The 13,996-nt window shown below is 33.4% G+C and overlaps 1 protein-coding gene across 1 annotated transcript in view; it reads right to left on the reverse strand.

The window, feature by feature from the left end:
* The window catches only part of Mnat1 (MNAT1 component of CDK activating kinase), a 224,039-nt gene that overhangs the window by 145,872 nt on the left and 64,171 nt on the right, over positions 1-13,996 (reverse strand). Inside the window, exon 4 of the mRNA XM_071607994.1 lies at positions 3,363-3,466. Coding sequence (XP_071464095.1) covers positions 3,363-3,466 — 104 coding nt within the window. The remainder of the gene's footprint in view (positions 1-3,362; positions 3,467-13,996) is intronic.

The following is a 13,996-nucleotide window of genomic DNA, read 5'->3' on the forward strand; positions in this document are numbered from 1 at the left end:
AGAACGAAAAAGAAAGATAACAGAATGAGAAAAATAATGATATGACTCCACAGAAAGCAAGAGTTCTAATAGCAAGGGAAGAGCTCTAAGGAATTTCTCTAACAAATCCAGGGAATTCTCTAAGATGCTGCTATGGTGTCAGTAAGTGTCCTCCAAACACCAATATTTGATGTTACCAATACTTGATTCCCAGTCCCTGGTGCTACTGGGAGATAACAGAACCTTTAAGAGGTGTGACCTAGTTGGAAGTCTTACAGTCATATGGTGGTATGCCCCTCCTCTTTCTCTCTTTGCTTCCCAGCTTCCTTGAGGTAAACAGTTTCCTTTGCCATATGCTCTCACCATGAAATACTACCTTGCCACAGGCACAAAAGCAATGGGACCCATCAATTATGAACTGAGTCCTTCAAAGATGAGTACAAAATAACCTTTCTTCTTCTTAAGTTATTTCAGGCATTTTATTACAATAACAAAAAAGCTGCCAATAACAGATGTCTGAAGATAATCTAATGAAGGAACTGAGTAAATGAGAACCCAGGCCATCCCTCATTCCATAGTCATGTCAACTGGAGTATTCTGAGTAACCTTTCATGGAGATGGCAGGGATGGACCATTTCACCTACTAAAACCTAAAGACAACTGAAGTTCTTATGTGTTCTAGGTCTTTTCTAATCCTCCAGTTTCAACTGTCTCTCTCTTGACTTTGATAATACAGAATTACTTACAACTCTCAGGACTTTCCATGATTATCCATACCTTCTTGCCTTTGCTTATGATTGCTTTCTCCCTGGAATTTGATTGTGCTAGTCTCCCTAACCCCACTCATCTCAACTTCCTCACCTGGGTAACTTCTACTTGTCCTTCAGAAGTCTATTCAGGCATTTTTCTTGGAATGCCTTTCCCAGTCTTACAGAATAAATCAAGTATCTCTACTCTTTGCTCCCTTAATAACAGGCATATAATTCTTTCACAGTGATCCAAATATTGTGAAATTACCTGATCTATTGAGAATGAGGGTATTTATTTTTGTATAATACCCTATGCTTACCAGATGTGTAACAAATATTTTTAAATGAATTTTTGCCAAATTATTAGACATTCTACATAGCAATCTCTGCTATGCATGAGAATCTAGAAAATGAAAATTAAGCTAATCTTAACTAAGATTTATTTCAAGATTAGATCACCACAGTTTAGTTTTTCCATGCTTACACAGATGTTAAATGTCAACAAATAAGACCTGCTCAGTAAAAAATTCAGTAATATTTTCTCCATCAGAAATGAGTCATTTTATGTGCCTAATCAAGCAAGAGATCTCTTTACCTTTCTTTTTTCATACATCTCTAATATTTTTGGAATAATGAGAATTCAACATTCAGAGACACAAGCACCTAAGACAGGAGGCTGACGCCTAGAGGTCAGTTCATCCGATGACGGGTAAGGACCATATGTTGAATTGGACTGCCTAACAGACACGGTCCCTAAGCCACATGCTTGTTGTTTAAACAGAGAGGGGGAGATGTTGAGAGCCACAGCCGAAGGGGCCCCAGCAAACTTCCAGCTGCCAGCAATCCAGCTGCCGGCTGATGATTGGCTCACAGCGGCCCCAGCAACATCTAGCTGATTGGCTCCTCGGCCCCAGCAACATCTAGCTGATTGGCTCCTCTGCGGTGATGCTCATTGGACTGTTTCCCTGCCCTTTCAGACCACAGAGCTGCTCATTGGGGGACTTTTTGGCTCTGCCCACGTGACCCAGCCAATCGGCCTCAAGAGCAGGAGGATTGTGGGAGGTGGGGAGAAGCTTGTGTGGGAGAGAGAGGCTTGTGGAAAGCCGGTGGTGGCAGTTGAGGCTCTGAGGATTTTTCCTGAGAGGCTGTTTTGTTTGGCGTGTGTGGTTCTAAAAATAAAGTTAGTTTCTTTTGACAAGTGGCTCCTGATTGTGCCTAGCCAGACTGCGGCACACAAGCAAGTTACTACCTCAGATTAGAAAAAGACATGTAAATTAGCTCATGCTCCATAGGTCACTTCAGGGCATGTTCAAGCAATGATGTATGTTAACTAGCACCATTCTAAAAAAAAATGTGGTCCTGAATCTGTATGTTTGTATCAATACCAAACTCTCATATAAGCAGGACTAACAAGTATGATACACTGCACAGAATGATCAATTAATAAATGATAATGAATTATTCACAAAAAGTTATAACATAACCATGTGTTAATCATTAATACAGAAGAAATATGCATAAATAAAGTTATCTCTTTTAGTCAATACCTATATTCCCAGATAATTAAAAATTCCTACTTTAAAGAAATACAATCATTCTAGAATTAGATTATTCTTTCATTATAACTCTCAATATTATTTCCTAGCTCAAAACTATGGGATTTAAAAAAAAGGAAGGCCCACACACTATTGAGGTATCTTTTTTAAGAAAGCTAAGCTGGGAATGTGAATGTAATATCAATTCCATGAGAATTTTATGGCAGGAAAGAAGTATCTAAATGAAACACTGTAAGATTATAAGAAAGCCCCTTCTAATCACAAAATGAAAGCTACATGATACAAATAAACTTATGTCATTTTAGTGAAGAAGGTATGTCAAAAGTAATTAACCTCTACTTTCCCCCATAACTAGAATGTCAAGTTGCAAGATAAAAATGATCGCTAAATTTTATAAATTACACAACTGCATCTGTGAGCAAGTTATTCTTTTTCCTTTATAGAATAATTTTTAATAATGAATTGTAATTACTAAAATATTTAAAAACAAATTTTGATATAGATTAACAAAGCAAACCAAAATTAATTTTGTATGTGGTAATATTACTATATTAATCAAACCAAAAAAAAAAAGTACCTAATAGAAAAACCAAAGTTAAGCTTAGGTAACACATTTGTTCCTCCAGTTTAACTATAAATTTGTTTTAGTTTCTAATAAATGGTGTCTTTATCTCCATCAATATCTGTCTGAGTTCCCTCTACTATCCCCTGCTTTAGATGAAAAAGAAATTAAAGTTCAAGGATAAACATAAGCTTCCATTATTTTGTGACCATTATCCAAATACATACTTATCAGAGAATCACAAAGACAGATAAAACTAGCATTTACAACCACCTACCTTAATGATTTATTTTCTTAAGAAAGCACAGTTTCACATAACACTGTCAAATTGCTTTTGCTACAGTAATGTGTACATGCCTACCTACATATCTTTATAACATATTAGTATTCTGACATAAATTTCAATTCAATTCCTTATAAATACAACTGGTATTATAGAAAGATAGCCTTCTAAAGTATCATGTGAAAGCAACTGTTCATAATACAAAAGAAAAAAGAAAATACATAGCAACCAACCAGCTTTAACTTATTTTTCTGAATGATATCTTTGTTTTCCTTCTGGTATAGTTCCATTTTCTTTTTGGTGTTTTCCAAATCCACATTGTTGGTCAAGTTGAAAACTGAATCAGAAAGAAAACAATGTCATGAAGTGCAGTTTTAATGTAAATCTTGAGTAGATAATAAAAAACAAATATTCACCATAGTGACTTTTTAATTCATTGAGTTATCATTTCTTTATAGCACTATTTATATCCTGATCCTATTATAGAGACTATCTCTAGTTAGCAACTATAAGGGTTTTTTGTTGTTGTTGTTTGCTTGATTCGTTTCATTTTGTTTGTTTGTTTATTTTGGTACCAGGAACTGAACCTAGGGGCACTTTACCACTGATCTACATCCGTAGCCCTTTTTGAGATATGGTTTAAGTTCATTAAATTGCTGATTCTGGCTTTGAACTTTCAATCCTCCTCCCAAGTTTCTGGGATTACAGCCATGTACCACCATGCCTGGTGGCTACTATGTTTTCTTAGCCAAATATACAGACTGTCAGACTACAGCACAAAATATCTAAATATAAGAATCAGTCCAAAAAACCAAAGTAAATATTTGCTATAATCACATTAGATTTTATAAAAATAAAATCTAATGTGATTATAAACTTAAAAGCATATAAAGGATTGCCATTTTTTAAAAAATAAAAAAAGTAAGTCTAGGATCTATTATACTGATGAGATTAATACTGAAAAGAATCTGTGCCTCAAAATTTAGAAAAATTGCCCAAAGAAGTTTCAAAAATCATATATTTGTATAACTTATATCAAACAAAAAATCAGCTTTTATTCACTTTGCAATTGTCTCCAATATGGCTAGGCTCAAGTTTTAATTATTTCTCACGTAATCTTAATCTAGAGAGTATAAAACAGAAAGGAGTTGAAATTTAAAAGGGAAAGCAAAGGATAAAACTGGCACAAAACTTAGACTAAACACAAAAAACTATACAAAAAAAAAAAAATCAAGAAATGGGCAAAAGAACTAAATAGACATTTCTCAAAAAAAAAAAAAAAAAAAAGAGAGAGAGAGATACAAATGGCCAACAAATTATAAAACCATGTCCAACATCCCTAGCAATCAGGGAAATGCAAGTCAAAACTACACTCCAGTCAGAATGGCAATTATCAAGAACATATATAATAATAAAGCTGATGAGGATGTGGGAAGAAAGGTATACTCATACACTGTTGGTGGAACTGCAAATCAGTGCAAACACTTTGGAAAGCAGTATGGAGATTCTCAAAAGACTGCGAATAGAACCACCACATGGCTCAACTACCCCACTCCTTGATATTTACCAGCATACTCTAGTAATACAGCCACATCACTGTTTATAGCAGTGCAACTCACAATAGTCACATTATAGAACCAGCCAGGTGCACATCAACAGATAAAGGGATAAAGAAAATGAGGTATATATACACAAAGAAGTTTTATTCCACTATAAAGAATGAAATTATAGCATTTGCTGGTAAATGGATGGAACTGGAGAATATCATGCTAAATGAAATAAACCAGACTCAGAAAGTCAAGGGTCTAATATTTTCTCTCATATGTAGATGATAGGGCAAAATAAGGGTGAAGAAGGGAGAACAACACTACAAAAATGGGAGACCAGTGGAATGGACCAAATTATGCTGTGTCCATGTGTCAATGTACCACAGTGAATTCCACCTTTAGGTACCCCATAAAGTACTAACATATAAAACCAATAAACAGATGGGAGGGAAGGCCAGTGGAGCAGAGGAAAGGGGGACAGGGAGGGGAGGAAGAGAGAAGGTACCAGAGACTAAAATGGAACAAATTATGATTCTGTCAAAATGAACCCCATTATTACGTATAGCTATAGTGCACTAATAAAAACATTTTTAAGTTGAAGTATTTCCTTAAGAGAAGCCACTGATGCATGTTTAGACATTGCTAAATTTTAAGTGAGTTAGAACTATCTTTTTATAATTTCAACTCCAAATAATCTAAATTATAAATCTCATACTGCCTCCTTAATTTACACACACACAGTCAAAAAGTTACTATAATGCTCTAAACCAAAACAAACAAACCTGCCTTAGCACACATATGAACTTATATGAAGGGTACCATCCCAACATCCCACCCCTGAAAGAATCCATATCATTAAGACTATCCAGTTTCAAAATTCAATTCATACCTCCCTCAGCTTCCCCTGTAATCTTTCTCTACCCATTATAAGTGTGTCTACCCATTCTCCAATTTAATCACCATTGCTTCCTGCTTCTAATCCTACCAACAAGATGGAAAATTCTGCTCAATCCCCTTTGTTTCTATAGACTCTTTCTCATCTCACTCTTTCCTTGAAAGTCATACTGGAAGATCAATATAGAGTCATCTGTTTTGTTGAGTATGGTCATAAACAGACTCAAAAAGACCAATTTAATCCATAAAAATATAATTGCCACCTCAAAAAGCCCACTTATTTCAGAATACCAATTTATCATAATCATTGTTAAAAATCCAGGTTCATTTAGGTATGTAAACAATGGTATACTTATTTTTAATACATAACAATTTTTAAACCAGGCAGGAATTGAGAGATAATGAGCAATAATACCCACTAACCACTTCCCCAACATTTTAAACATGAAGTAGAAAAGAAAACAGTAATGGAGATAAGCCATGGAATCTAGCTAGTATTCAATGTGGGGCATTCCCCATTAATCACACCCCAGGTCCTGACACAAAATGATCAAAGAAGGAAGCTCCAAGAACTACCCTCTGCAAGGTACCATGATCTATTAAATAATATAGTGATTCCACTGTCTGTCGATCACTCACAAAAACTTCCCTTTACATATAATAGGCCATTCTCTGAGCCACGGATCTCCAGATCTCCATCGTACTCAACATCTACCAGATCCAACCAATGTAGCTTCCCTCTCATTTGTTCATTTGAAGGACTTCCTTTTCAAAGTTTTGCTTAAAGAACACACTTTATACAGCAAATATCCATGGACCATATATGACAAGCACTTGACCTAATCACCTCATTTAATCCTCCTAACAACCTTATAAGATATGTTCTGATGTTATTTACACTTTACAAATAAAGTTTAAAGATATTTTAAAAACAAACAACTTTACAGCCAGTTAATGTGGGAACCAGGATTTTAGTGTAGTCAGATTCCAAAACCTAAATTTTTATTTATAACACTTCTCTAAATGCAAACCATGACTAGTCCAGTTCAGCATTCCTCTGCATCTGTATCTCCATATTTCTGTATCTGTACTCAAACCATTCCCTCCATCCAAAGGGGACATTTTAGTATTAATCTCAATCTGAAACGACTATGAATATCCAGATTTGACTGACCTTTATATACCCAGCCTAGTCTCCAGCTATTCCTCAAATTCACTGTGCAGTTACTCTCTTTCCATACCCAAATTATTGGAATTAATAACAACACATTACCTAATTTCAGTCTGATGGCACATGTTCACATTCTACCTTGTATAATTGTTTTCAATGTATATTATCTTGTGTGACCTATTAGAATGTTCCTAGAGGGCAGATTCTAGCCCTGACTTACATTTACTACCACTCCTTCAATTTCTACTATATTCCAATTGGAATGGCAAATATCTAATTCAAAATAATAAAAGCTGGTAGTATGTGGGACAACAGAAACTCTCATTAATTACTGGTGATAATGTAAAATGATATTGCCACTCTGATAGGTTTTATTTATTTTTTTAATATTCTTCTAGTTGTAGATGGACACGATGCCTTTAATTTATTTGTTTATTTTTATATGGTGCTGAGGATCAGACCCAGTGCCTCACAAGGGCTGGGCAAGCTCTATATCACTGAGCCACAACCCCAGCCCAGCAGGTTTTCTTTTTATAAACCTAAATAAATACAGATATCTCATACTAGATAAAGGTACCAAAAACATACATTGGAGAAAAGATAGCCTCTTCAACAGATTGGGAGAAATCTTTACCATGCACACATCAGACAGACCACTAATTTCCAAGATATATAAAAAACTCAAAAACAACACCTAAAAAAAACAACAAATAACCCAATCAATAATGGGCTAAGGAACTAAAACGACACTTCACAGAAGAGGATATACATTCCAATCAAAAACTATATGAAAAAATGTTCAACATCTCTAGCAACTAAAGAAACACAAAACTAAGATTTCATCTCATTCCAGTCAAAATTGCAATTATCAAGAATACAAACAACAGGGCTGGGGTTGTGGCTCAATGGTAAAGCACTTGCCTAGCATGTGTGGGGCATTGTGTTTGATTCTCAGCACTGCATATAAATAAATAAAATAAAATCCATTGACCACTAAAAAATATTTTTAAAAAAATACAAGCACAATAAATGTTGGCAAGGATGTGGGGTAAAGGGTACACACATACATTGCTAGTGGGGGTAAAAATTGATGCAACCACTCTGGAAAGCAGTATGAAGATTCCTTAGAAAACTTGGAACAAAACCACCATTTGACCCAGCTATCCCAGTCCTCAGTTTATACCCAAAGGACCTAAAATCAACATACTACAGTGACACAGCCACATCAATGTATATAGCAGCTCAATTCACAATAGCTAAACTATGGAACCAATCTCGATGCCTTTCAACAGGTAAATGGATAAAGAAAATGAGATGTATATACACAATGTAGTGTTACTCAGACTTAAAGATGAATAAAATTATGGCATTTACAAGTAAACAGATGAAGTTGAGGAATATCTTGCTAAGCAAAATAAGCCAAACCCCAAAAACCAAAGACCAAATGTTTTCTCTGATCAGTGAATGCTAATCCATAATGGGGGTGGGTGGGGAGAGAATGAAGCAACTTTGGATTGGGCAGAGGGGAGAGGAGGGGTATAAGGGTAGAGAGGATAGTGGAAAGAGATGAACATTATATTACCCTATATACATGTATGATTGAAGGAACAGTGTAAGTCTACATCATGTACAGCCAAAGAAATGAGAAGTTATGTTCCTTTGTGTACAATGAGTTGAAATGCATTCTGCTGTCATGGATGACTAATTAGAATTTTTTAAATTTTAAAAACATTCTACCATATAACCTAGCAATGAAGCTTCTAGGTATTTATCCAAATGAGTAGAAAAATATGTCCACACAAAATCCTGCATAGACATGGTTATGAATATGTCCTTCAGTAGAGGAATGGATAAACTCTGGTACATCTCGACAATGTTCAGTGCAAAAAGAAATGAGTTAAAAAAAAACATGAAAGAAACTTAAATTCTTTTCATTGGTGAAAAGAGCCAATGGAAAAAAACTACATTCTTCAAGATTCAAACTATATGACAATCCAGGGAAGGCAAATATATGGAGACAGTTAAAATAAATAATTAATTGATTTATTTAAAAATTCAGTGGTTGCAAGGGAATAGCAAAGGAAGGGAAAAACAAGCAAAGACCAGAGGATTGTTCAGGCAAAGAAACTACCCTATATGACACTATAATGGTAGATAAAGGTCACTCACTATACATTTGTAAACCCATAAAATACACAACACCGAGAGTGAGCCCTAATGCAAATCATGGATTTTGTGTGATGATGATGTATTAAAGTAGGTTTGTCAATTTTAACAAATGTACCACACTGGTTGAAGACATTGATAGCAGAAGAAGCAGTATCTATGTGAGGATATGGGCTATATGAAAACTCTGTACTTTCTGTTCAATTTTGAGGTGAATCTTAACTGTTTTAAAATATTTTTAAAAAATAAAACAATTTCCCATCTGGTAAGAACATAGGAAATACTTGAATTATTACAAAAGTAAAAATAAACTAGTGTTAACATGTATTATTAATTTTATAACTGTATATGTAATTAATAACATTTATAATTACAAATCTGAACATAGCAAAGTAAGAAGATTCAAAACTATAGAAAGAAATCATCTTGGTTTCTTATGGTATTAAGCTACTGAAAAGTGAACATAATCACACTGATATCCTATGACAGAACTCTACTAGAATGCTGAGTAGCTTAAACAAAAAACAAAAACATCATTTTTTGGTAGGCTAGATAATTTACTACTGATTTAAACTTTCCATTAAATAGATCTCAGAAATAAGTGAACATTGATACTAAGTGAAATGTATATGTTTAGATACAATTTATTTTATGCTTATTAAAAATATTGTGATTAATTCCAATAAAAGTAACATAGCCATTTTTTCACTTAGAAAGCAAAGGTAATAGCAATATCATAGAGGCCAATTATTTATACAGAACACAAACATCTTCCTTTAAAAAGTAAGAAAAGAACCACAAATGTGAATTACTATCTTAAAAACTTTTTATGTGAAGCAGAACTCACTCATACCACAAGGAATCAGGTTGATATAATAGCTTGAAGAAAAAGGAATAGAGGCTAATTTTCTATAGCAATCATTTGACCCTTTATCTGCTTAACGGTTTACCTCAGATGTTGACCTGTCTGTAGTCAAGTATTAAAAGCAAACAAAAAACCTATTGTATTTGCTGAAAGATTTAATGTTATTTAAGTACAATTTTAGAGTCTTTTTTTGACATCCAGAATTTATAATTAAAGGCCTTAGGGCTTTCTCACCCTTTTAAAAATAAGTATTGTCTTCACCAAAAGAATAACCTATTTATTATAAAACTAAGAACAAACCTTTGAGATAATCCCTGGGACCAAAAGGAACAAGAACTTTTATGTATAATTGTCATAACCACAGGGGAGGAAAAAACAGTCTATTGTTAGTACCATAAGAAAATTCATCTTCGTATGTGCCCCTTATACTGTAAATTTTTATGCCATTATCCAAAATTGTAAGTTTTAAATTTTTATAATTATGATTTGAAAATATTCATAATAAAATTTATATAATGAAATTATTTCATTCCAATTAATGAATCCTCTAACACTGACAAACCACCCCGCTAATTTTAATCTTCTCACACTAGACTTAAATATTTTCAATACCACCCTTCTACCTAAAAGATCAAGGTTAAATTTCTTCAATATCCTTTAAAAAATTGCTCCAACCAACTTTCTTTTCTCTCATCTCTGACTATTCAACAGCACCCCATGTTCTAGACTCAGACTACTAACTTCTCTTTTTAGCCTACCAAGTACTTTTATGCACTTGTGAGAAAAACCTGTTCTTAAAATTTGGTTCCATTATTTACCAGCAGGCTCTCTGTGCCTGTTCTCTATATGTAAAATTTGGTTTAAAAAATGCATATCTTGGGGCTTGGGTTGTAGCTCAGCAATAGAGTGCTCACCTAGCACATGTGAGGCGCTGGGTTCAATCCTCGGCACCACATAAAAATAAATAAATAAATAAAGTTATTGTGTCCAACTAAAAAAAATATTTTAAAAAATGTGTATCTCTTAGAGTTGAAAAAAATTATACAAGGTGTGTACAGTCAGTCTGGAACTCATAGGTACCCATTAAACTAACATTTTATAATTTAATTAATAGACAGTCAATACAGATGTCACAAATATCAACTAATCATCTTTAAAAGTATGAATAAAACAACATAGACAGCTACTCAACCAAGATTTCTTTTTTTGTACTGGGGATTGAACCCAGGGACTCATGCTTTCCAGGCAAGCACTCTACCACTGATCTATACAACCCAAGCCCTCAACCAAGATTTTTAAAGGAAGTTTTATTTATATAACAATCAGAACAAAGCCACACTATTAAAATAAAACTTAAAAAATCTAAAAGACTAAACACGTTACCTCATCTTTCATTTCTGCATGCTTGCCATCCAAAAAACAAAACAATAAAAAATACTACATATTCTCCAGATTTTATTATCTTGATTAGTATCATGAAACTTTCAGTCAAAATATTTCATCTTGTCTACTCTTTTTAATTCACTTCCTACATTAAATCAGTCATTTGAATATTCTGTTCCAAAATATTACCTTTGTCTGTCACCCATCCCCCATTAATTTCTACTTATTTTTTTTCATTATCATTATTTTTATCATTATCCAAATTACTGAAATGGCCCCTAAAAAATTTCATTGGTTTTGCTACTAGCCACAGACTAAAATCCCATTTTGTCTCATTAGCCCATATGTATATAACATGTATAAAAAACTGAATACAGTATATAAGAGTTAATATAATTATGTAATATATAGTTATATAATACAAATATAATTTTAACACTTATTAATAAAATATACAAGCTCTAGATTACAAATTCCAACCTATTTTAATGCACCTGTGTCAATTTCATTAAATTATTTGCAGAACTAAAATCTTGGGACTTTAATGGGTTACCCTAACAGCCAAGTTTACAAACTTCTCCTTTTTTGTAATTTTTATTTTTAATTGGCAAGAACTGTATATGTCCTTGGGGTATAATAGCATGTGTAAATGTATGTATGTACATACATACACAAACTATACGTACATATATACACTATATATATATATATATATAAATGGGGTATTATATCAAGTCAACTCACATATCTATCACCTCACATAGTTTTTTGTAATGAGAACATTTAAAATTATTTTGGCAATTCTGAAATATACAACACATTAACTGAAGTCACCATGCTGTGCAACAGGTCTCAAAAATTTATACTGCTTATCTAACTGAAATTTTGTCAACATCCACCTCCACCCCACCTGCTTATCACTAACTCATGGTAAAACACCATTCTACTGTCTACTTCTGTAACTTTATTTTAAATTCTACATATAAGTGAGATCGTGCTTTATTTTTCTTCCTGTGCCTGACTTATTTCACTTCACACAATATTCTCTTCTAAGTCTGAATAGTATTCCATAAGACATACATACCACACTTTAACCATATATAGAATAATGAACACTTAGGTTGATTCCATATCATATCTTGGCTATTCTGAATATAGCTGTTATGAACACAGGGATGCAGAGAGATCTCTTCAATATACCAATTTTAATTCTTTTGGATTGAATTCTTTTGAATGCCCAAAAGAAAAATTACACCACATAATAATTCTATGATTAATGTTTTGAGGAACGTTCATACTGTTCTCCATATGGTTGTACTAATGATATTTTTATTAACAGTGTACAAGGGTTCATTTATATTCACATCCTCCTTAATACTTATTATTCATCTTTTGGATACTAGAGGTGTGGTGATATCTCATTGATTTGCATTTCCCTGGGTAGTGATGTTGAATATCATTTCATAAATCTGTTGATTGTCTGTATGTCCACTTTCAAGAAATGTCTATTTAAGACCTTAGCCCACTTTTTAATTATTTTATTTCTTGCTGTTCAATTGTTCAAGTTCCTTGCATCTTGGAGATTATCTCCTTCTCAAGTTAACAAATATTTTCTGCTATTCTGGACTATCTCTTTACTCTGTTGATTGCTTCCTTTGCTATACAGACGGTTTTTCATCTGATGAAACCCATGTGTCTATTTTTGCTTTGGTTATCTACAATTCTCACCTCTCCTTAACCCAGATCTAGCTTGTTTTACAAGCTTCATTTTCAGTCATATCCCATGCTTTCTCTACTTGTAACAGACTCCTTGCTCATCCTCCACCATTTTATATGCCTTTCTGTCTCTGTGCCTTTTTCTTTTGCTACAAATGTTCTTCCATTGCCTTTCTACCTGACAAATTATTCACCTTTTTTTTATTTACTTTTAATGTTCTTTTTATTTTCAAATGACACAATAATTATACATATTTATGGAGGACAGTGTGATATTTCAATACACGTATATAGTATGACTACTGTGTAATGATCAGATCTAGGAAACTGGCATATCCATCACGGTAAATATTTATCATTTCTTGTGTTGGGAACATTCAAAGTCATCTCTACTAGCTACACAATCGTTATTTACCACTGTTATCCTAATGTACAGTAGAACATTAGAAGTCATTCCTTCAATTCAACTGCACTCCTTGTACCCCTTAACCATCCTCTCCAATTTCCTTTCCCCCACAGTCATTGCAGGTTTCTCTTAATCGTTTAAATCAAACTCAAATATTATCATGTCTCTGAATTTTACTAAATATACCTCTATTTACTAATGATGGGTTAATTGCTTTCTTATCTTTATTCCCACAGCATTTTATAAATACCTATAAGATTTGTCACATTAAATTATAGTTATTTGTTTACATAATTACCTTCCCATTTAAAGTCTGAACTTATTGAAGAAACATGTATTTCCAACAGTAAAGTAACTCATATGAAACAATAAATGTTTGCTAAAGTGAGCTGAGTTCAGAAAATAAAGTAAATCCATGAAGCTAGGTCCCAAAAAGCAGTACTTCAAATAATAGTGGAACCAGTCTTTAACCAACATCAGGATTTATAGTTGATTTCTTTGCATAGTCTACTAATCATACACACATTCATATTCATTCATTCTTTCCTTCCTTCTCTGTTCCTCTCCCTTCACCCCCATATCTATCTCTATACCTTTCTCTTTCTCTCCCCAAATAACTTAAAAGGCATATTAACAATATTGTAAGTATAAAGTCATTCTCTAATTTAATGACAAACAGCAAAAGTCTAGCCATTAATTGGAGTTTGCCTTCTTTCTTA

This window comes from Marmota flaviventris, chromosome 2 (genome assembly GCF_047511675.1).
Source record: "Marmota flaviventris isolate mMarFla1 chromosome 2, mMarFla1.hap1, whole genome shotgun sequence".
Lineage (NCBI taxonomy): Eukaryota > Metazoa > Chordata > Mammalia > Rodentia > Sciuridae > Marmota > Marmota flaviventris.